The sequence below is a fragment of the Microplitis demolitor genome, chromosome 4 (assembly GCF_026212275.2).
Source record: "Microplitis demolitor isolate Queensland-Clemson2020A chromosome 4, iyMicDemo2.1a, whole genome shotgun sequence".
Classification (NCBI taxonomy): Eukaryota; Metazoa; Arthropoda; class Insecta; order Hymenoptera; family Braconidae; genus Microplitis; species Microplitis demolitor.
In genome coordinates, this window is record NC_068548.1 from 6,417,836 (window position 1) to 6,440,085 (window position 22,250).

At 27.7% G+C, this 22,250-nt stretch overlaps 2 protein-coding genes across 2 annotated transcripts in view; one reads left to right on the forward strand and one right to left on the reverse strand.

The window, feature by feature from the left end:
* Positions 1 to 12,045: 12,045 nt before the first annotated feature.
* Positions 12,046 to 17,926, forward strand: LOC103580619 (ras-related protein Rab-27A). The gene is made up of 5 exons (XM_008562441.2): positions 12,046 to 12,620; positions 13,679 to 13,749; positions 13,837 to 13,951; positions 14,012 to 14,124; positions 16,896 to 17,926. The coding sequence occupies exons 1-5, from the start codon at positions 12,477 to 12,479 to the stop codon at positions 17,077 to 17,079; spliced, it is 627 nt and encodes a 208-aa protein (XP_008560663.1). The 5' UTR covers positions 12,046 to 12,476; the 3' UTR covers positions 17,080 to 17,926.
* Positions 17,927 to 18,437: 511 nt separating this feature from the next.
* Positions 18,438 to 22,250, reverse strand: part of LOC103580624 (disintegrin and metalloproteinase domain-containing protein 10) — a 99,438-nt gene continuing 95,625 nt past the window's right edge. The window contains exon 18 of the mRNA XM_053738679.1: positions 18,438 to 20,994. Coding sequence (XP_053594654.1) covers positions 20,440 to 20,994 — 555 coding nt within the window. The 3' untranslated portion in view covers positions 18,438 to 20,439. The remainder of the gene's footprint in view (positions 20,995 to 22,250) is intronic.

The window sequence follows — 22,250 nt, forward strand, 5'->3', positions numbered from 1 at the left end:
TATCTGTGATAAAAATTTGTTATCTCACGACTTACTTAATGTCCATGGTAACCAAAAATGTTTGGGTTCATAATTAATTGGTCATTAACCTTCTGATAAATATATGTATTTATATATATATATTTAATAAATTTTAATTTATTAAATATTTTATTGCCAACTTAATTTAAAAACGATAAGTAGGGGAGAGTGGGGCACGACGGCTCTCCTTAAAAATTTGGCCAAAAACTTTTTTTTTATTTTCGGCCAAATTATGATACCGCTGATGTTTTAAGCTAATCTGCAATATCTGGGGCACAATGGACCACCTAAAAAACTTGATTTATAAAAATTATTCCATGAAAGGCAAAAATTTAACGAAAAATGAAATAAAAAATTGAAAGCACAGTTTTTAAAATTAAAACAGTTATTATTTATTTAAAACAATTTAACAATAATATTGAATAAAATTAACAATAATTCTTTTAAACAATAACCTAAAATTTTAGATAAGATACAAATTTTTGGCAACTAATAAATTATAGTAAGGTAACTGCAGAAATTACTCATCGCAATAATCACAGATATATTCATCAGAATAATCTCCGTCAATACCTGCGCAAGAGTCATGAGACCATTCCTTACCATTATTACACTGAATCTACGATTCTGTGGATCCAGAGTAAAGCCTATTGCAATAAAGACAGTTACAATCGTTATTTGTAGATTTTGAATAACATTTTTTTTAAATAAATTCCAAGTCTATGAAATTACAAAAGTACGGAAATAGTATATTTATGCATAAACTTTTTTTTTTCAAAAAACAAAAAAATTATTTTTTTTTACGATTTTGGGGGGGGGGGGGCGTCGTGCCCCAGAAAAAAAAATTTTTTTTTTCGAGTTCTGGTAAAATCTTGATAGATTTGCTCAAGATAGGACCAAATAAAGTTTACCTGAAGATTAAAAGTTATGAAAAATAATTACCGGCTTAAGAAGGCCGTCGTGCCCCACCCTCCCCTATATATGTAGAAAAACCAAATAAAATATTTATTTTCTTTTATTTGCAAGGAAATTTTTTTTATGGCATCAGTGATAAGTATATATATATATATATATACAGTGATAAGTATATATATATACTTATCACTGTATATATATAAACTATAAACTATATATATATATATATATATATTTCCATTTGAATGTCAAGCTCTTGAAATCGATCAGAACCACTTTTTCCAGAACTCGAAATTAAAATGAAAATAACTAGAAAATAATGCGGAATTTGAAAAAACTTTACTGATAATAATTTGTAGAAAGTAAAATTGTCAACCAAAAAGACCCTACAAGATTTTGTGATAAGTCTGATAGTTTCGCCGGAAAAGCAAAAAGATCTCCAACTTTACTTCGAGCTCTAATAACTTTTGAACAGATGGATTTATCAAAAAATGATAAGCAACCTTTTTTGTAGAGCGTTAAATTTCCTACAAAAACATATATTAGTCTATTCGATTGCTTGATTTGTTAAAGAGTTAAAAATACTTAAAGCTAAAAAAAAATTTTCCCGTGTTATTTAAAAAAGAAAATCAAATTTCTCCATGAGCTAGGTCTGCAGTTGGCATTATTTCTTTTCTTGTGCGAAAATTTTTTTGTTGAGTTGAACTATGATTTCTTCCACATGCACTTAAAAAAAAATATTGCTCCGAAATGACGCACCCTAATATTTACTGAAAAATTTAGGGAGTGAACGCGGATTAAATCCGGAGTGGATGACTATTTTTTTATTTAATCCCCTTGGAGTGAAATTTACTTTAAAAGGGAGTTTATTTTAATATTAAACCTCCCATCGGAGTGAATGCGGATTGAAAAAAAATCCATGATCACTCCAAATTCACTCCCGTTTTTTACAGTGTACATATATGTTAAAGTATATTAAAGTTACGAGGTAGAATTGAGTCAGCAAAATAACGAAAAGACTTAAGTGTTTCTGGACAATAGAGTACTCTAGTACTACACTTTATATTTTTTATTGCACAACCACATACATGCAGACATATATTCTTCGGATATGGTATCGACGGATATAAGTGGTCACTCAATGATTGAAAAGAAAAAAAAACATAGCTCCTTTTAATAAATATATAGTTATTTATTTTTATAATGTTATGTCCATTAAATATTAACTTTTTTATTTTTCTAACTTAAAAATCAAAATTCCGCTGGTTTTCCACTAATTGAATGTATAAGTTCACGGTATCTAGGAAGATGATCATCTGATTGATGGGCAATATGAATACATCTTTTGAAATTATGTGTTCTGAAACATTTTTCGCTGAAATAGAAGAAAATTTAGAATTTTTAAAGATTTTATAGAATATGTTATGGTAATAATGCATTGAAAAATTGTATTTTTTTTAAATTAAATATAATGATGTGGGGACTCAAATTACCGGAAATTGACCGATTCACAAGAAGCTGCCCGAGTCGAAAAATTTGATCTGATTTTAGTCTAACTGGACTGTATTTAGGCTACTTAGTATGTTATTGAACTTGTATAAAAATTATAATCTGTTTTTGATCTACCCGGACCGAAAAATTTGATCTGATTTTGATCTAATTGGATTGTTTGATCTTTTACAAAAATTTTAAACTGTTTTCGACCTGTTGTTTTAAAAAATAATTGCGTTCCGGGCAGATAAAACTAGATTAATTCTTGAACTTTAAAAATTTTAGTTCTGAAAATTTGCAAGGACAAAACTGGATTAAATCATGGTCTTATAAGATTTTTATTTATGGGCAATATTTATAAAAAAAATATTAAGCTACAGAATTGATTATGTTTTGTTTACTATTTACTCAGTATCTTTTGTTTAAAAATGTCGGCAGTTATTGGAAATTTGACAGCTTAATTTTTAGCTGCCCTGACTGCATATTTATAGCATTGAATAAAAGAGATAAAATAACTGTTAAAATGTCAAGAAATTTCTCTTATTTACTGGATGAAATTAAAAATATTTTGGCATTAGAAAACATCAAAATTCTTGTGACATCTTATTACGGAAGCGCATTAGCATGTTTCAAATACCAAAAAATTAAAATAAATTTATAAATTTAGATTATTATAATTATTATTTGCATTTATAAAAAGTCCTGTTTTAGATCTAAAAGCGATTAAAAGCAGACTAAAAATGATAGTAAATAAAGTCTGTTTTTATCCTTAAAAACAAATGAATACAGGCTAATAATTATAAAAAAAAGTCTGTTTTTAGTCTAAACCTGATTTAAAACAGACTAAATGTTATACGAAAATAAGTCTGATTTTGGTCTAGATAAGGAATAGTACGGGCAAAAACAGATTAAATTCCCATATAAAATAAATACGATTTACAAACTTGAATTAAAAAAAAAACATTTGAATTTATCATTTATTTAAAAATAGATCTAATTTTTTGACCCGGGTGTATTTATTTTTTTAATAAAAAAATTACAAATCATTGATATAAAAAATTATAAGAATATGGACAAAATTCAATATTTTTTTAGTATACTAACCGACAAGGAGTTGTTCTTTGATAATGTCTTACGTTGTGACTACAGTACAAGCAAATAGAATCAAGCCACAAAAAATCGACGTCTCGATAGTGGCCGCGACATCCGATATCGTGAAAATTTGAATAATACCGCTGGTCTAAATCGTTTAAGTCGATTGATAGTGCTTGATAATATTGACAATCACCCAGTATTAGAACACTAGCTAATAGACAAAATGCCGAAAATAATCTTAAATTTCTTTTATTATGAAACATTTTTTATAACAATATCGATTGTTAAATCGTTTACGTTTACTTCCGACAACCGACTCAATAATCACTTAACTAAAGCCTGCAATTTATTTATTTCCAAGTAATGTACTTGTGGCTTATCATTGGAAATAGATAACAATTGAGAAAAATCATATACAAGAACTTTATATTTTATGAGAAAAATATTTTCTGATATTGTAACATGATAAGTGTTAAGTCTTTGATAATATGCCACTTCAATTAAATGGAACTAAAAATTTATATTTGTGATAACAAGAATTTAAAATTCTAGATTAAAAAAAATTACCTGAATCAAGAAATTTTTTTTTATTGAAAGCAGAATTTTAGGTTTTAGTAATTTTATTTATTTAATTTGATAAATGATTCTTGAATCAATTAATTTGAATTTCTTAGGAAATATAAAAAATTTTTGAATCAAGAAGTTGTTCTTCAATCAGGTGAATACATTTGACCCAAAATCATCATCTTAGTTTTTATTACACAGAGGAAAAAAAAGTTATTTTTCTTATGTTGGCATAATAATTCTAACTATGTGGTCATGAGAATTTTTCTTGTCAACACAGAGCAATTCCCTATGGAAATATAGTAAAAAATAGTATACACTCCTCGGAAAGTAAGTAAGAAAGCCTCAGATCACATGTTTGTTGACCTCGGTTTTGCCTCGACCATTTACATGTGATCTGAGACATTTCTTACTTTACTTCCCTAGATGTGTAATATCCTATAATACATTGGAAAAGTTCCTATGATAACATAGTAAAAGTTACTGTGTCAACACAGGAAATATCCCTACGTCAGTATAGGAATTGTTCCTATATTAACACAGTAATTTTTCCTATGTTATCATAGGAACTTTTTTTTATGTACTATAGTATTTTTAACTTCCCGCTAAGAAAATTATTAATTTTCGAAAATTCGGGAAGTTATTGGTTTCACCCCGATTGTCGAAAATCGAGTTTTCATCAGATGTTGACGTTTTGAGCTCCTAGGAAGCTATTCTGACTATTTTCAGAAGGATGTCCGAGTGTGTGTGTGTGTGTGTGGATGTAAGCTCTTAATATCTTTTTAATGAACTGACCGATTAAAATGTTTGAGGTGGCAATCAAAAGAGTTTGTTGGCCGTCAACTTTTCTGAAAATTTAAAAAAGTTCGAAATTTTTAGAACTTTTTCAATAATTTTTATTGAAGAAGTTTGAATATTTCAGAACTTTTTGGATAATTTCTATTATAGAAGTTCTGAAAAAGTTCATAGTATAATCAAAATTATCCAAAAATGTCGATATCTAATTGTAAGTTTTTTTTGTTAGCCATACACATCCCGAAAAGTCGAGAATTTCGAACTTTTATGTCAATCTTCTTTGTTCTATATGATTTTTTATGTTTGTAATTCAATTTGTATTATTGTACAAAAAGTCTACAAAAACTCGATTTTGTATCAAATTTCGGAGTGCGATATGTCGAACTTTTTTTTTTTACACGGTATAGTATATTTTCCTATGTTCCCATGGGAAATTCTACTACGTCAATATATGAATAATTTCTATATTACATGGGAATTATTCCTATGTAAACATAATAAATTTTCCTATGTGAGCATCGTAAAAATTTCTATGTAACATAGAAAAATTACCTGTTTTTTTTTCTCCGTGTACTGTTGGATCGAGTTTGTGATTTTTTGGTACAAGCAATTACTATACTTGAATAAAAATTTCCAAATTCACTATGAAAAAAAATTTTACATGATTCAAGAGAACTTAATTTTTTAAAAAATATGATTTTTGCTTCAATAAATTTTATTTTTTTTAATCAATAAATAATTCTTAAATCAAGAAAAATAATCTCTCATCAAGTCAAAATAAAATAAATTTTTATTTTAATTTAAAACACTATCAGAGATCGAAAGAAAAAAAAACTCCCAAGCTAGGGATCGAACCCGATCCTATGCCACGTAGTCAAGCTGACCATTCCCATCCTTAACCCTCTTTTCTTAAATCCAAACAATAAAGCGAGAAAATTTATAACCGACTTATGCACTCCAACATTCGATATTTAAATTCACTTTTTTTTTTCTTCTCGCCAAAAGATAAATTTAAGTTGCCGGGCAATGGAACGTATAAATCACGTATCTTGTTTTATCAAAAAGAGTAAAAACAAAATTTATAAGTATTTTTTCTGTTTAAAAAAAAAAAAAAAAAAATAAAAGTTTAAAGTTCTTCCGTATAAAAGTTTTTTGGCCCGAGTGATTTTACGATTGAAAAGAAAATAGTTTTTAATTCCCCGGTGTGACGATGGTCAGCGGTAACTGACCGCAACATTCAGGTCAACAAGAATAACTAAAGAAAAATAAATGACAAATGTCATATCATATGTATATATATCTATATTTTTCTAGAAAATTCTATAAATTTATGGAGATATTCAAAGGACCACAGAATTTGAAGAAAAAAAATCGGTCTGTCGGTTGACCCTGCGGGCCAGCACCAAAACTTCCCGCTGTTTTCGACCTCAAAGAGCTCGAAAACATTAGTGTAGATATATTTTCGAGCTCTTCGAGCTCGAAAATGCTATCACATGCAATTGTTTTTTTACGATCTTTTCAAGCTCTAACAAGTTACCTGTTATGCTGAAGTTTGAAAATTTAAGAATCGAAAATCATCAATGAAGCGGTTTTTAAAATTTAGTTCCTGATTTTGTTCAGTAAAATAAGTGTATTGAGGCAGAAATCAATGTCGAGGATCAAAATCAAGATTTAAATAAATTTTGACTCATGTAAGAAACAATAAAATATGAAATATCCGATAAAAATATTAAAAACTACGTTTTATCGATTTTTTTGTTGATAATATGATTTAAACTAAAAACCAAGTTCGATGACATTATATGATCGAAAGAAACCATAAAAAAAGATGAGTTGGTATGATATCAGGCACATTTTAGTACGTTATATTATGATTTATCCGGAAAAAATAACATAAAATGTTATTTTTTTAACTTTTCAACGCCGATATCTTTTGAACTAATCAATCGATTTTGAAAGTTGACGTGGCAATCGGCGCGTTTTATTGAGTTCTAGAGCTGATTAAAATTTGAAATCGATCGCGTCAGTCGTTTCGAAAATATTTAGAAAAAACCGTTTTTCACCATTTCTTTCTCCCGCGATAACTCTCGAACGAATTATCCGATTTTGATGTTTGAGGTGGCAATCGACGCGTTTTATTGAGTACTAGAGCTGATTAGATTTTGAAGTCGATCGTATAAGTCGTTTTTGAGAAATCAATAAAAAACTAAAAAAAAAATTTTTTTTTTTTCGTAATTCGCAAATATTTTCGAGTCTATTCGATCAAATAATCTGAAATTTCCAGGAAAGTTGAAGGCCAACAAGCTCTTTCGATTGCCATCTCAACCATCCAAATTGATTCATTAGTTCAAAAGTTGCAAAGAGTTTACATACATACACACACACACACACACTCGGACATCATTCTGAAAATAGTCAGAATAGCTTCCTAGGACCTCAAAACGTCGACATCTGATGAAAACTCGATTTTCGAAAATCGGGGTGAAAACAATAACTTCCCGAAATTTTTGAAAATCGTCGATTTTCTTAGCGGAAAGTTAAAAAAAGTTTGTAATAAAAAGAAGTGATCATAGAAAAATTTTAGTTAAATCGAAGGAGGGGGGTTCCAAAGTGGTCGATTTGGCATGGGATTCCCCATGTATAAACTCTATAACCAATATTATTTTCGGAATCTACTCGACGAGTTATGATAGACTATGGCGAAATTCTTTGGAAATTCCACCATGAGGACAAATGCAATAAATAGATTTCTTATATGGAACCTTATAAAATAAAAGTGTATATTGAATGCAAAGAGTCTGTTGTAAGGAAATATGCTATCGAAGGAATATTCTTGTAATATAGTTAAAAAGGTATTTGATTGATACTTTATTTTTATTATTATATATATACATTTTAGTTTTTGTAAGTAAAATGCGCTTCCGTAAAGTGGAAGATACGGTAGTTTATAAAAATATAAAGGCTTTAGAACGATTGTAAGATAAGCTCGACGACAGAACAAGATAACATGGGATATTGTTATAGACGTATCTATATATAGGGATATTATTGTTGGAGAATAAAAGGATGGATAAAATGTAACGATCTCCAAGATAATGTCTTTGACGTGTATTGCCGCGAGTTATGAGGTCTTAGGATGTTAGTGCCTGGTTAAATAAAAAATATATTTTATATTATTATACTGTTTTATTGTTATTATTTGTTTTCTATACAGTAAAAAATATTGGGTGAAAATCAACACAATCTGTGTGTTAAAAACAGTCTACAAATTATTTGTGTTATTTTTCGGCACAGACTATTTGTGTTGAATTTCAACACAAAATTCGAATAATATGAGAAGTGACTTCAACACTTTTTAAATGTTAATGGTGACACAAAAAAAATGTTAACTCACAGTTAAAAATTTTGTGTTAAATTCAACATAAATCGTGTGTTGCAAACGGTCTACACAAATTTTTGTGTTAATTCAACACATTGCGTTTGTATTGATCTTTAACACAAATTTTATGTTAAATAAAATTGAATACATAAAATTTTTTCTTTTGACAGAAAATTCGTGTACATTTGACGGAACATTTGTGTAAGTTTAACACATTTTTCGTGTTAAAATCAACTAATAAACATAAGCACATAACCTAACCAACCCAAATATACTGATCTACCCTTAGTAGAACTTATGTCAATTTAGCGAACAATTGAGCCGGTTCACAAAAATATCAAAGTTATCTAAATTTAATTGTAAAATGTATATAATTAATTGTAAATAAACTATAATCGAAACTTCCCTGCAGACAATGCTGCTACAATACTTTGCTTGGTTATGGTAATAAAGAATCGCGCGGGAATGTTCAGTCAAACAACACAAATTTTGTGTCAATTTTCGAATAACACAAGAATTATGTTACATTCTAAATTTTCTAATCAGTTAACATAAAAAATCTGTTAAAGTAAAATAACACAAACGGTTGTGTTGAATTAACGGATTTCTGTGTTAAAAATCAACATAAAAAAATTAACCAAATAATTTTTTAACACAAATACACAAAATTTCTAACTGTGCTTCGACATTTTATTTTTGTACCATACATTATTTTTGTTATCAAAAGAATCAATAATTATTATTTAACATTGAAATATATTGTGATAATAAACGTGATCCTAAAATTAGCAGACAGTTAACCATTTTCGAATTTTTTTATCAACAAATCAATTACGAAAAAAAAAATATATATAAATATGCGCATGTAGAAAAGTAAAAAAGCAACAGATGCAATTTTTTAAATATTTTTTTTTAAATTATACGAATCATGAACTTTGTCAACTTAATTTTTTTATGTCCAATTGAAAATAAATAAAATCATTGTCACAAAAAAAATGACTAACCAAGCTGAAATGGCGCTTCCCGCGTGAATAGAAGGAAGACATTTTTTTAAACACAATACAACTGACGTTTCAACACTTTTTTTGTTTTGATTTTAAAGTAACACTTAATAAATGTTGATTATATCGATTTTGATACAAGATAATACTTTTAAAGTGTTGAGTAATAAATCGATTAGAAATTTTAAGTAACACAGAGAATTGTGTTGATTTGACACAAAATAATCCACACAAAAACTTAACACGGACCGTTTTTAACCCAAATACACAATATTTTTTACTGTGATATTTTATTTTGTGAAAGAGAGAAAATATTTGAAGCAACAGAATTTTTGTGGCCGGTTAATTTTATTTAGGTATGCACTGTAACAAAAAACCGAGTAAGTTCAGACGTCAGGTGTAGGTGTTAAATTCCAACCCCTAGAGCGGTGTTAAAATAACACTACCGCCTGTGTAAATATTCTTTATCGGTGTTAAAAAAATTTCCCAGTGATAAAATATTTAATTTTGTGAATATTTTTACTTAATCAACCCGCACAAAAAAAAAATATATAAATAATACATATGTCCTATATAGCCAATGCATTGATGTATATATGTCACATATATATTTTTTCGTATGGGACTACAGTAAAATACCGGTTTTATTAATGAATTAAATCATTGGTGATTGAAATGGTGCGTGTAAATAAATCACGTACAATATAAAAAATTATTCAAATAAGTACATAGCAAAATTGAAATTTTCTCCCGATAATATTCATTAAATTTTCATATTTTTTTATGTATAATACATTTTTTTTTCTATATTCTATACTTGGAATTTTTTTTACACTGTTATTACACCGTCAAATTACACCGCCTACATCGATGTTATTTCATTTCAACACCACGCGGTGTTAAATTGAGCCCAATTATAACACCACCCTTTTTACAGTGTATGACACTAGTGTATATGCATAAGTAGGATCGCCGGAACTTAAAAAATTCCCATCTTACCCCCTGTTATAGCTAAACCTATCCAATGAAAATGTTTTTTGTAGCTCTGAGTGCCCTCTACACGGAAAAATCGATTAGAGTATAAAGAGATTTGTTTTGTAGAAGAATAAAAGGTCCACAGCTTATGACACTCGTGGATATGTAGGAATAGGGCCACCCGGAATTCAAAAATTCCCATATTACCCCTTGTTATAGCTAGGCCTATGTCACATAGACATTTTTTATAGCTCTGAGTGCGCTCTGTAAAAGAACATTTATTCCAATGCTGAAGATTATTTTCTATAGAAGAATAAGAGATCCCACGCCTATGACAGATGTGGATTTATTCTTTCCGAGAAAAAATTTTTATATTTAATTATATAAAATTATATATGATTATATATAACTCGATTATATATAATCATATATGAAAAATGGCCAAATATAATCATATATAACTGTATATAATTATATATAACTATATATAATTATATTTGGCAATTTTTCATATATGATTATATATAATCAAGTTATATATAATTAAAAAATATTTAAAAAAAAAAAAAAAAAAAAAAAAAATTAAATACCAAATTTTTGATTTGGTTATTACCGCGCGAACGCATTACAAATTTATAAACAAGAATTGATAGCAGTAAATGATGAAAAATTCCTGGGCGTCTGCTGGGTTCGAACACGGCTCCTTTCGGCTGGAAATCCTGAACGTTGATCACTGGTCCACATCACGAGAGTTCAAGTCATGTGCTTAATTGATGTATTTAGAGTAAAATGCCGGTAAAGACCGAGTTCATAAGTTTTCGTGATGGATTTTTACACAATTTAAAAAAACCATGAACTTATATGAAATTTAATTTTTGTCGGCCTCGATGATAATTATATAAAATTTTATTAAGTTTCTTCAAATTTTTTGATTTTCTGTTGTCATGTGAAATTTAAAAAAACTTATATAAAATTTTGGGAAACATTGAATAATTTCACAAAATTATATGAAATTCAACCGATTGAAAAACTGGGTACTTTCAATTTTTGAATACCATGAAAAAAAAAATTATTTTTTTTTAAACACCCTAATGATTGTATACAATTATATATGGATATATATATATAAGATTATATATAATTATATATGATTCTATATGAAAAAAATTTCTCGGAATAGTATTATATATAATCATATATAATATATATGGAGCTACATATGACTTTCTCCGTTTAAATATTGTATTATGTATGATTATATATAAACATTTTTTCTCGGGTTGTCCTTCAGTCGGTTACAATCGGAGCTTTGAATAGGACTTTCCCAAACAGTACTTCCTTTATTAACAAATCTCAGCCATCAGCATTCTAAGTAATCAGTATCAGTCCAATCGGATCCTTACTATCAGCCACCTGCCCTTAAAATCCAAATAATCCTTCCCTGGTAAAACTGCTACTACAGTTACCTCTTATTCCCTCATCCAGTTATCGCAGGATCTGCTTCTTCAATACCTTCTGCAGACAACCTAGAACTCTAGACCCCACATTACCACATTGAGTAACCCAACATCCTTCCTTACCACCACTCACTAGATAAAACAGTTTCTCAAAATTACGCAATCTCGAGCCCGTAGATCGCGCTGCATATATCAAACTTCATTTGCCGCCCACATATAAAAATATATATATGTATATACATACCTTCATATCATACTCATCTGTCCATGTATATATTGTTATATATATTTATTTGTTTAGTAACTTAGAGGAGGCGAGGAAATTTCGTAATGCGCGGTGTCATTACACGCATCTAGGTCAGTAGGGAAACCAGGAGGCAATCCTTCATCGCCATATTGTTGTAGTATAGTCTATTATATCGCAAGCTTTTTTCATTAGACATATATGTATATATATTTTTAATAAATTTAGACAGTTAATAAAATTTAGAAAAATAAACTCATAGTTTATTACTTTTAATTGGGACCGAAATAAAAAAATAAAAAAAAATTGGATTTTAAATAATTTGACTTATTATTTATTTTTTAATTAAATTAACTTCTTTTTTAAAAAATCAGTGGTGTTAATTTTATATATTTAAATATATTTAGGTGTTCTTATATTTGTGTATATTAACAAGTGGTTTAGGCAACAGGTGGTGAAAAAATTTGAATTTAAGGTCAGATCGTAAGTGGGCCGACTCACTATTGCGGCCGATCGATAGATTGATTTATTTCTTGATAATGGATTATGATTATTTGATTAAATTTCTTGCACTTGGAGATTCTGGTGTTGGTAAAACAAGTTTTTTGTACCAGTATACTGATGGTATTTTTACGTCACGATTTGTATCAACGGTTGGAATCGATTTTCGTGAAAAACGTGTGGTAATTTTCAATTTATTTTAAATTTTATGGGGTAATTTTGTGGGAAACAGATTGAATTGGTAATTGTGGTTAATCTATGGGGTTTATGGAAAAGTTTTCAAGAACCTTTTTTGTAGAAAATTGAATTTGCTACAAAAATGCATTGATATGTTTTTTTGATAAAGTTAATATTTAAGTCGCAATTTTGATTTTTAACTTTCTTGAAATAAGAAATTTTGATAAAAGTCATATTAGTGGTGACTCATCTTTAATGAGCTTTAGAAGCCTAATTATTAAACTTACGATAAAATTGACAAGAACCTTTTTTGTAGGAAATTGAATTTGCTACAAAAATTTATTGATATGTCTTTTTGATAAAGCTAATATTTAAGTCGCAATTTTGATTTTTAACTTTCTTGAAATAAGAAATTTTGACAAAAGTCATATTAGTGGTGACTCATCTTTTATGGGCTTTAGGAGCCTAATTATTAAACTTACGATAAAATTGATACGAACCTTTTTTGTAGGAAATTGAATTTGCTACAAAAATGTATTGATATATTTTTTTTCTAAAGTTGATATTTAAGCAGTGATTTTGATTTTTAATTTTATTGAAATAAAAAACTCTATAAATAGATAAATTGATCGAGACTTATCTTTAAAAATTAAAAAGCTCCAGGGGTTTAATTATTGATCTCAGGTAAAAATTGATAAGGTTCACTTTTCTAGAAAACAAAGTTTCCCGGACGATTACTTTTTTTTCAGTAGAGTTAATATTTAAGCAGCAACTTAAATAATTTTGTTCAAATAAGAAATTTCGAAAAAAGTTAAATTTTTGGTGACTCATCTCTAACGGGCTTTAGGGGCTTAATTATTAAACTTACGGTAAAATTGATAAGAACCTTTTTTGTAGGAAATTAAATTTCCTACAAAATTGCTATCTTTTATTTTTTCTCTATCTTCAATATTTTAGTCAGAATTAAACTCTAAATTAACAATGCTTTAGAACAAAAATTTGATTTCGTTCTTCCCATACTTAACTGCTAATAATTAATGATTGATTAATTAAATTTTTTTAGATACATAAAAATGCACGTGGAAGACAGCAGAGAGTCCACTTACAACTTTGGGATACCGCCGGTCAGGAGAGGTCATTAATTAAAATCAATCAATAAATAAATTAAGTAATTACTTAATATTAATTAAATTATTAATTACCTACAAATTTTTTAACCAGATTCCGAAGTCTCACGACAGCGTTTTATCGAGACTCAATGGGTTTTTTACTGTTATTTGATCTAACTAACGAGCAATCATTTCTTGAAGTAAGAAATTGGTTGGAACAATTAAAGGTAATTTATTAAATTTAATTAATTAATTATTTTACTCATCATTTATATTTATAATTTTAGACACATGCATATTGTGAAGAACCAGATATCATTTTATGTGGAAATAAAGTTGACCTCGAAGACAGACGCGTTGTCAGCGAAGAAAAAGCTCGCGATCTAGCACAAAGACATGGGTATTGATTTATATATTTATCTATATATAAAAATTTGGTGAACATTTTTTTTTTATTTTCGGTCAAACCATGATACCTTTGATGTTTTAAAGATATTTTAAGCTGATTTGCTCGAAAAAAAAAAATCGTAACGAAAAAAATTTTTTTTTTCGTTTTCTGTCAAGTTAATTCTTTCATTACAATTTTTTTTTTAGTGATCCATTTTATCCCATAGATCACATATCGGCCTAAAATATGATAAAAACATTATAAAGGTCACAACTTGACGGAAAATGGAAAAAAAAAATCATTTTTTCGTTACAATTTTTTTTTTCCGAGTGGTCCATCTTACCCTACATACCACATATTGGCATGAAATATGATAAAAACATTATAGAGGTTATAACTTGACGGAAAATAAAAAAAAAAATTTTGTTCTAATTTTTTTGGGGAGGGGGGTCTTCGTGCCTCAGAAAAAAAAAAATTGTTTTTCGATTTTTTGCAAAATTTTGACTGATTCTTCTGAAATAGACGGAAAATAAACGAATTTGATGGTTAAAAGCCATAAAAAATGATTACCGGCTTAAGGGGGCCCCCGTGCCCCGGTCTCCCCTACATATAACTCAAAAGCTATGGAGTTTAACGTCTTGAGTCTCAGAACATTTTTTATAGAAAATTAAATTTCCTACAAAATTGTTCTCTTTCAATTTTATCATATCTCCAGTAGTTTGTCCTTGGAGGAAAAAAGATAATTTACTACGCTAACACTGTAAAAAATTGGGAGTGAATCCGGATTTATTTCAATCCGAATTCACTCCGGTCCGGAGTTTTAATACTTAAATAAATTGATATTTAATAGAAACAGCTGCTAATTAAAAACATAATTATTTCAATAAATAATTGATTGAGGTATTAATAATTAAACTTAAAATCTTATGTTTTTAATTTATAAAATGTTTTAGTAACTAACTTATAATTTCAGATGTATAATACATAAGGAAAATATTAAATTATTGTCGTATAAATGATGTAAGTCATACGACAGTTTGTGACTCAGGGGAATTATATTTTCGTACTTAATATAAGTGTCAAAATATCAAAGACCTAAGCTCACTATTTATTAGTAATTTTTTTAGTAGATTTCATAAAAATCTAACGATTGCAAATGTCACCCCGAGTCGAAAAGTTTGATCTAATTTTAGTCTAACTGGACTGTATTTGGACTACTTAGTCTGTTATTGAACTTGTATAAAAATTATAATCTGTTTTTGATCTACCCGGATCGAAAAATTTGATCTGGTTTTGATCTAATTGGATCATTGGATCTTTTATAAAAATTTTAAACTGTTTTTGACCTGTTGTTTTTAAAAATAATTGCGTTCCGGGCAGATAAAACTAGATTAATTCTTGAACTTTAAAAATTTTAGTTCTGAAAATTTGCAAAGACAAAACTGGATTAAATCATGGTCTTATAAGATTTTTATTTATGGGCAATATTTATAAAAAAAATATTAAGCTACAAAGTTGATTATGTTTTGTTTACTATTTACTCAGTATCTTTTGTTTAAAAATGTCGGCAGTTATTGGAAATTTGACAGCTTAATTTTTAGCTGCCCTGACTGCATATTTATAGCATTGAATAAAAGAGATAAAATAACTGTTAAAATGTCAAGAAATTTCTCTTATTTACTGGATGAAGTTGAAAATATTTTGGCATTAGAAAACATCAAAATTCTTGTGACATCTTATTATAGAAGCGCATTAGCATGTTTCAAATACTAAAAAATTAAAATAAATTTATAAATTTAGATTATTATAATTATTATTTACATTTATAAAAATGTCCTGTTTTAGATCTAAAAGCGATTAAAAACAGACTAAAAATGATAGTAAACAAAGTCTGTTTTTGTCCTTAAAAACAATTGAATACAGGCTAATAATTATAAAAAAAAGTCTGTTTTTAGTCTAAACCTGATTTAAAACAGACTAAATGTTATACGAAAATAAGTCTGATTTTGGTCTAGATAAGGAATAGTACGGGCAAAAACAGATTAAATTCCTATATAAAATTAATACGATTTACAAACATGAATTAAAGAAAAAACATTTGAATTTATCATTTATTTTAAAACAGATCTAATTTTTTGACCCGGGACAGATGTAAAGAATAAAAAATATTAAAATCGAAATTTTTTGGGGGGCCCACTTTGCCCCTAATTTTCGATTTTTCAATTTTAATGAGCGTATCATAATAAAGTGAAGATAAGTATCAAGGGTCTAAAAAAAAGGAAACGCGTGAAAAAAATTAATGACATTATAATTATTTTCCTTATTCTCTAAATCTGAAACAGTGAAAACCACTAAAAAGTAGTGTATATACACTGTTTCAGATTTAGGGATTAAGGGGCTCACTTTACTCCCCCCCCCTCTTTCTTAATAACTCCCATAATATTCATAACTAAGGAATATTGTTCAGAAACTTTCAGCTCAGAATTTTCTCCTCGATCTAAATCACACTGATGTAAAACTAATTTTGGATCACCCTGTATATGTTGTGACCAAAGACATTACTTATTTTACCACTCATCAAATGAAATTTTTCAGTAGATTTCATAGAAATCTATTCATAATTAATATGCATTAATCGAAACTCATCTTCGGAGTGAAATTCACTCCGAGGGAATAAAATAAATAAAAAGTCATTCACTCCCCGTTCATTCCGCAATTTTCTGACAGTGTACATTTCTTCTACTTCATTAATTATTAAATTATTTAATTAATTATTTATCTAGGATGCCTTATTTAGAAACGAGCGCAGCGACTGGTCAAAATATATCGCGAGCTATTGAATTATTGCTGGACAGAGTGATGGCCAGGATGGAAGCGACTATGGATATGTCGTTACTGCCTCATCAGCGAGTACTTCGCTGTCATGACCAAGAACCACCACCGCCTAAAAATTCCTGTTATTGCTGACCCTGCTATCTTGCGTAGAGTAAGATTCGACTTTTTCTTACTTATACGCAGTTGTCGGGGGGGGGGGGGGGCAAAAAGGTCTCTATTGTTTTGTTTATTATTTTAGTGAAGTCTTATTTTTAAGTTGCATTTAAAAGAAAGGGGTAAAAAAGGCCGTAGTAGGATTTTTAAAAATTTTTTTTACATTAAAAATTTGAGACAGGGGTAAAATGAGATGCTGTGAAAATTTGAACTGAGAAATTTTAGTGAAAGTGACTTTTTATATTAAAAATTGGTGACAGGGTAAAAAGGGCTGTAGTAAAATTAATGGGGTGAAATAGGCCAGTTATAAAAAATACTACAAAAAAAAATGGACCTTTTTTTTAATTTTCTTACAATTCAATTTATAAGTGAATAATTAAAAATAAATAATAAAAAATTTGATGACGACAAACGAATTAAAAAGGTTGACGATTACGAATTATTAAAAAAAAATATATGTATATAAACATATATACAAATATATAAATAAAATAAAATAAAAATAAAAAAAGTGATTTATAAAATTGTTGGTGTGGACAAAAAATTGAAGCTCTTCCAAATCTATAAATACCGAGTCAATATAATATATATAATACATAATCTACTAATTTAAATTAATTTAAAAAAAATAAGAAAATTTAATCTCAAAATGCCAAACGATATAATTTTACACTTAATAACAATTATACTGTGATGTCCCTAAAAAATAACAATCGAAAAAAAATATATACGTATATATATTTTTTTCAAGTATTCATTGCCAATTGCCAAAAACAATCATATTATTATCTATATTATTATTACCACATATATACATTTACATATTTATCGGATACTTGTTTGAATTTAAAATATTATAATTTATTATTATTATTATTATTATTATTATTATTATTATTATTATTATTATTATTATTATTGTTATTAAAATATGTATACATTTTATTATAATATATATATACATATATGTATATATGAAATGTTAAAAATAAATAAATAAATTAATAAAAATTCTTCAATTATTCAATGAATTTTTTTTTAATATTTTGAAATTTATATGTATATAATATATATATTTATATATAATTACATTTATGTACAATAGATTACAAGTTGGTAGTATTTTTATAAAAAGTTGTCATGGAGTATAATGAGCAATAGTATAAATTTATATATATATTTTTTATTTTTTCAAAAGAGAGGGAAATGGGGCTGAAAAAAAAATTCAATACGCAGTATTACGAACATAAATAAAAAAATAGTATATTGTGTGACAAGGGATGAAACAAAACGATTCAAACCAGGGTGAAGTTAGCTGCCCGAACCGTAACGGAGGGCTGACCACCCGCAATTTGAAGTTGTGTTTTATTCTAAGTTACACAATATATTTTTTATGATTACCTGCATTGTAATTCAAAATTTCATTGTCAGCAGCCAGTCAGAAACAAGTTAATTTAAGACCAATGATGTCATCAACTATCAGCGTAAGGTAAATTGTGATTTGCTATTTATAATTAAGTAGAAACTATAAATACTATTTATTATTGACACTAATTTTCATAAAACTTAATTACAAAGTTTGAATTGTCATTTACGTAAATAAAATTAATTGTCCGAAATTACTATTAAACTAATGACAAGTACAGAGTTTAATCGGAAAGCCTTCAGTCAGCAGGTAGGAACATTATTTGTTTGTTCCTAAGGGACAAAGCAAGTTTGTTTCCGCTCGTTGAATGAAGGCATTTACAATTTCCGCAATTGCTAACATTCGTTTGCGGTATTGGATTAAAATTAACTCGTTTCAACTGGCTATAGAGATTCTGAAGCTTTAGTTTAGATGCTGGTATCATGAAAAATTATTTTAATACTGCGGTAAAGTGGTAATACAGTTGATTACCCGTCATAAGCCTGGCCCAGGAGACATCGGGGAAATCTTTCTTGGAAATTCAGTCTCCACACTACCGTACGTTTAGTTTTGTTCTCGACTACCCGTTATAAGCCTGTTTAATTTTACATAATTTTGAACGTCATATTTACGTTTTCTTACATACGTCACTATCCCGATTTGTCTAATGCTTATAGTGCTAAAATAAATACTTATCTTTTTACACTAATAATAATTATAATGCAAACAATTATAATGACAACAGTATTAATTACACCAATAATAATAATAATCATTTTATTGATGAACATAATGCTCAATAATATTTTTAAATTTTAGCAGAAGCTTTAAGGAGGTTCACACGTTTCTAATGGTTATCGAAGTTTCCAACTTTAAGATTTAAAATTTTACAATTTTGAAGATAAATATACCATACATCTACTGCTAAAATTACTCGAGGATTTACCGTATAGTTATTGAGATAAAAATGATTGAAAGCCGAGTTTTTTAAATCCTCATACATGGGCTCTTATGGTAGAAACACTGCCCCTAGCAATATGATTTTTTTTCGCTGTCAACTTTCCTACTTTGAGCTCTCAAAACCTGATATAAGAAAGTTAAATAAGTGTAGTCACATTATATATTCAAAAGTTATTGTCATCGCTAAAAACAATGAGAAAAATTAAGTTGAAAAAATTATTTTAGTGGTTAATAACTTGAGATGACATAGAGGATAGGCGTCTTGGCAATGCTGCCAGAGACAGCTGTTATGTGGCGCCAATTTTAAAAACATAAATAAAAAAAAAATTTTTTCGTCTCCTCGGTAGAAACTACAGTTTTTAAGTAAACATAAAATATAATAAGACAATTCTAGCGATAAATATTTTGCTTCATTTTTAAATGAAGGGAAATTATTTATTTCAATTTTTGCTACACACCTGACTTTAGCGGTTTATGTACGTTCAGACACATGTCAACACATATCTATCAAAGAGCACTGTTGCCATATCTTATTTAAAGTTTTTACTACGGAAGTGTTTTAAATACTTTAATTTATTAAACATTAATAAATGTGTGCAAGTAAACGATAAATAATTTTTGTAATTAAAAAAAAAAGAATTTTAATCATATTTTTATCAGCTGAAAATCAGCTTAATTATGAACAATAAATTATATTTTACTCAACATTGATTAAATTATTCTCCGCGAAACATCCATAGAAAATTTTCATTATTAATTTGGATTTTTTTTCTATTGTTAGTTTATAATTTAGACAATTTTAACGGAGGCTTATAACGGGTTCTCAGGTACGAAACTCCTTAGAGTGGTTAAGTGCGGGAAATTGTTTGAACTCAGTACCTGCCTATTGCGGAGAAGAAGCTTATGAAAGATAGACTTATGACAGGTAGTAGACTGTAATTGAAAAAATAACAATAAATAAAAATAATTAATTACTAACTTCGTTGTAACAAAATTTCTAAATCTGAAATTGCATTTCTTGTATCGAAACTAGTATCATTATAATGACCAAAATAATTAATGTCATTAAATAATCTCTTATGTCTATTATCACCATAACAACTTTTTTTAACATTATCTACTCCCACTAAATTATTAACTAATTTTTTTTGCCTTCGAAATTTTTTATTTTTGCTATAAAACTTATTTATTAAATTTATCAGATAAAAATTACTATTATTACTCTTATCATTACAATTATAATTATTACTTCTGCAATAATTATTTTGGAAGTTATTGTAGATAACAAAATCTGAAATCGACTGGAGTGACTGTAATGACTGTAAGGAAGTTAAATTTTGTTTTTTCGGCGACACAAGAGTCTTCATTTTTTCTAACAAACGTTTCTTTAAAATAGTCATACATTTGAATATTTTTATTTTGTTGGTTGTATTGCAACCGCTGTCTAAATTATTATTTTTATTTTCATTTAAGTAAATTATTTTGATGATTGTATCGGATTGTTTGCTTAACAATCGTGTCATTATTACCTGCAATTAAAATTTTTCTTTTTAGTTTAATAATTAATAAATTTATTTTATTTTATAACAAAACTAAATAATTTAAATTTAAAGTAAAATAAAAAAGAAATTTAATTAATAAATGAAATTTTAAAATATTTTTAATTAAAAATAATTTATAATTAAATTTGCAACGGGAAAGACATGAAGATTTTACTGAAAGTTATTTTCCAAATTTCGTTTAACTCCCAATTGACATCAACTGTAAATAATTTTTTTTGAAATCAATATCTCAGCAGAATGTTCCTTTTTCACTTCCCGCTAAGAAAATTGCAAATTTCCAAAAATTTGGGAAGTTATTGATTTCAGTCCGATTTTCGAAAATCTAATTTCTAAGAGATCTTGACGTTTTGAGATTCTAGGAAGCTATCCTGACTAATTTCACGATGATATCCGAGAGTATGTAAATATCTATAACTTTTGAACGGATGAACAGATTTTGGTCTGAAAATCTGAAAAAAATTGAGCTTAATCGGCAGGGCTCGTTCAGAGATATTCCAAAAATGTTTTTTTTTGATAACTTATTATGTTCTTGATGGATTGATTTCAAAATCAACTGGGCTCTGAAGCTTAATAAGCCCCGTCGAATGCCACCTCAACCATCAAAATCGGTTCATTCTTTCAAGAGAAACCGTTGTCGAAGGAATTAAAAAAAAAAAATTTTTTAGTATTTTGGAAGTTTCTCAAAAACTACTCGATAACTCAATTTCAAAATTTGATCAGTTGTAAAACTCAATAAAATGCGTCGATTGCCAACTCAACCGTCTCAATCGATTAATTCGTTCGAAAGATATCGTTGGAAAAAAAAAATAATAAAAAACGTTTTTTTTCCGAAAAAAAAGGCATCTAACAGTATTTTCGAGCTTAAAGAGCTCGAAAACAGAGGGAAGTTTTGAGGCTTGCCCGCAGGGTCAACTGATAGATCGATTTTTAAAATTAATGCTATAATTTTTTTTTTTTTTTTATTAATTAATAAAATTTTAGTAACGATATAACAGATAAAAGTCATTGAAAATTTTTATCAAGTGGGGGATACTGTTTGAGAATCACCACGAGTAAGAAACAAAATTTTCATAAAATTTTCAATTCAAAATTTTTTAATGAAGTTGGTTATGGAAGCAAAATTCTATGAAATTTTTAATTGAAAAAAAAAAATTGCAGTGAAATTTTAAATTAAAGAAAAAATTTTCAATAAATTTAAGAAAATATATCTCTATTAAAAAAAT

Excerpts from the sequence above, each read along its gene's own strand:
- LOC103580619 (XM_008562441.2), top strand. The coding sequence starts at position 12,477 with ATGGATTATGATTATTTGATTAAATTTCTTGCACTTGGAGATTCTGGT. Across the intron at positions 12,621-13,678 it reads ATTTTCGTGAAAAACGTGTG|ATACATAAAAATGCACGTGG; the intron begins GTAATTTTCAAT and ends AAATTTTTTTAG. Across the intron at positions 13,750-13,836 it reads GATACCGCCGGTCAGGAGAG|ATTCCGAAGTCTCACGACAG; the intron begins GTCATTAATTAA and ends TTTTTTAACCAG.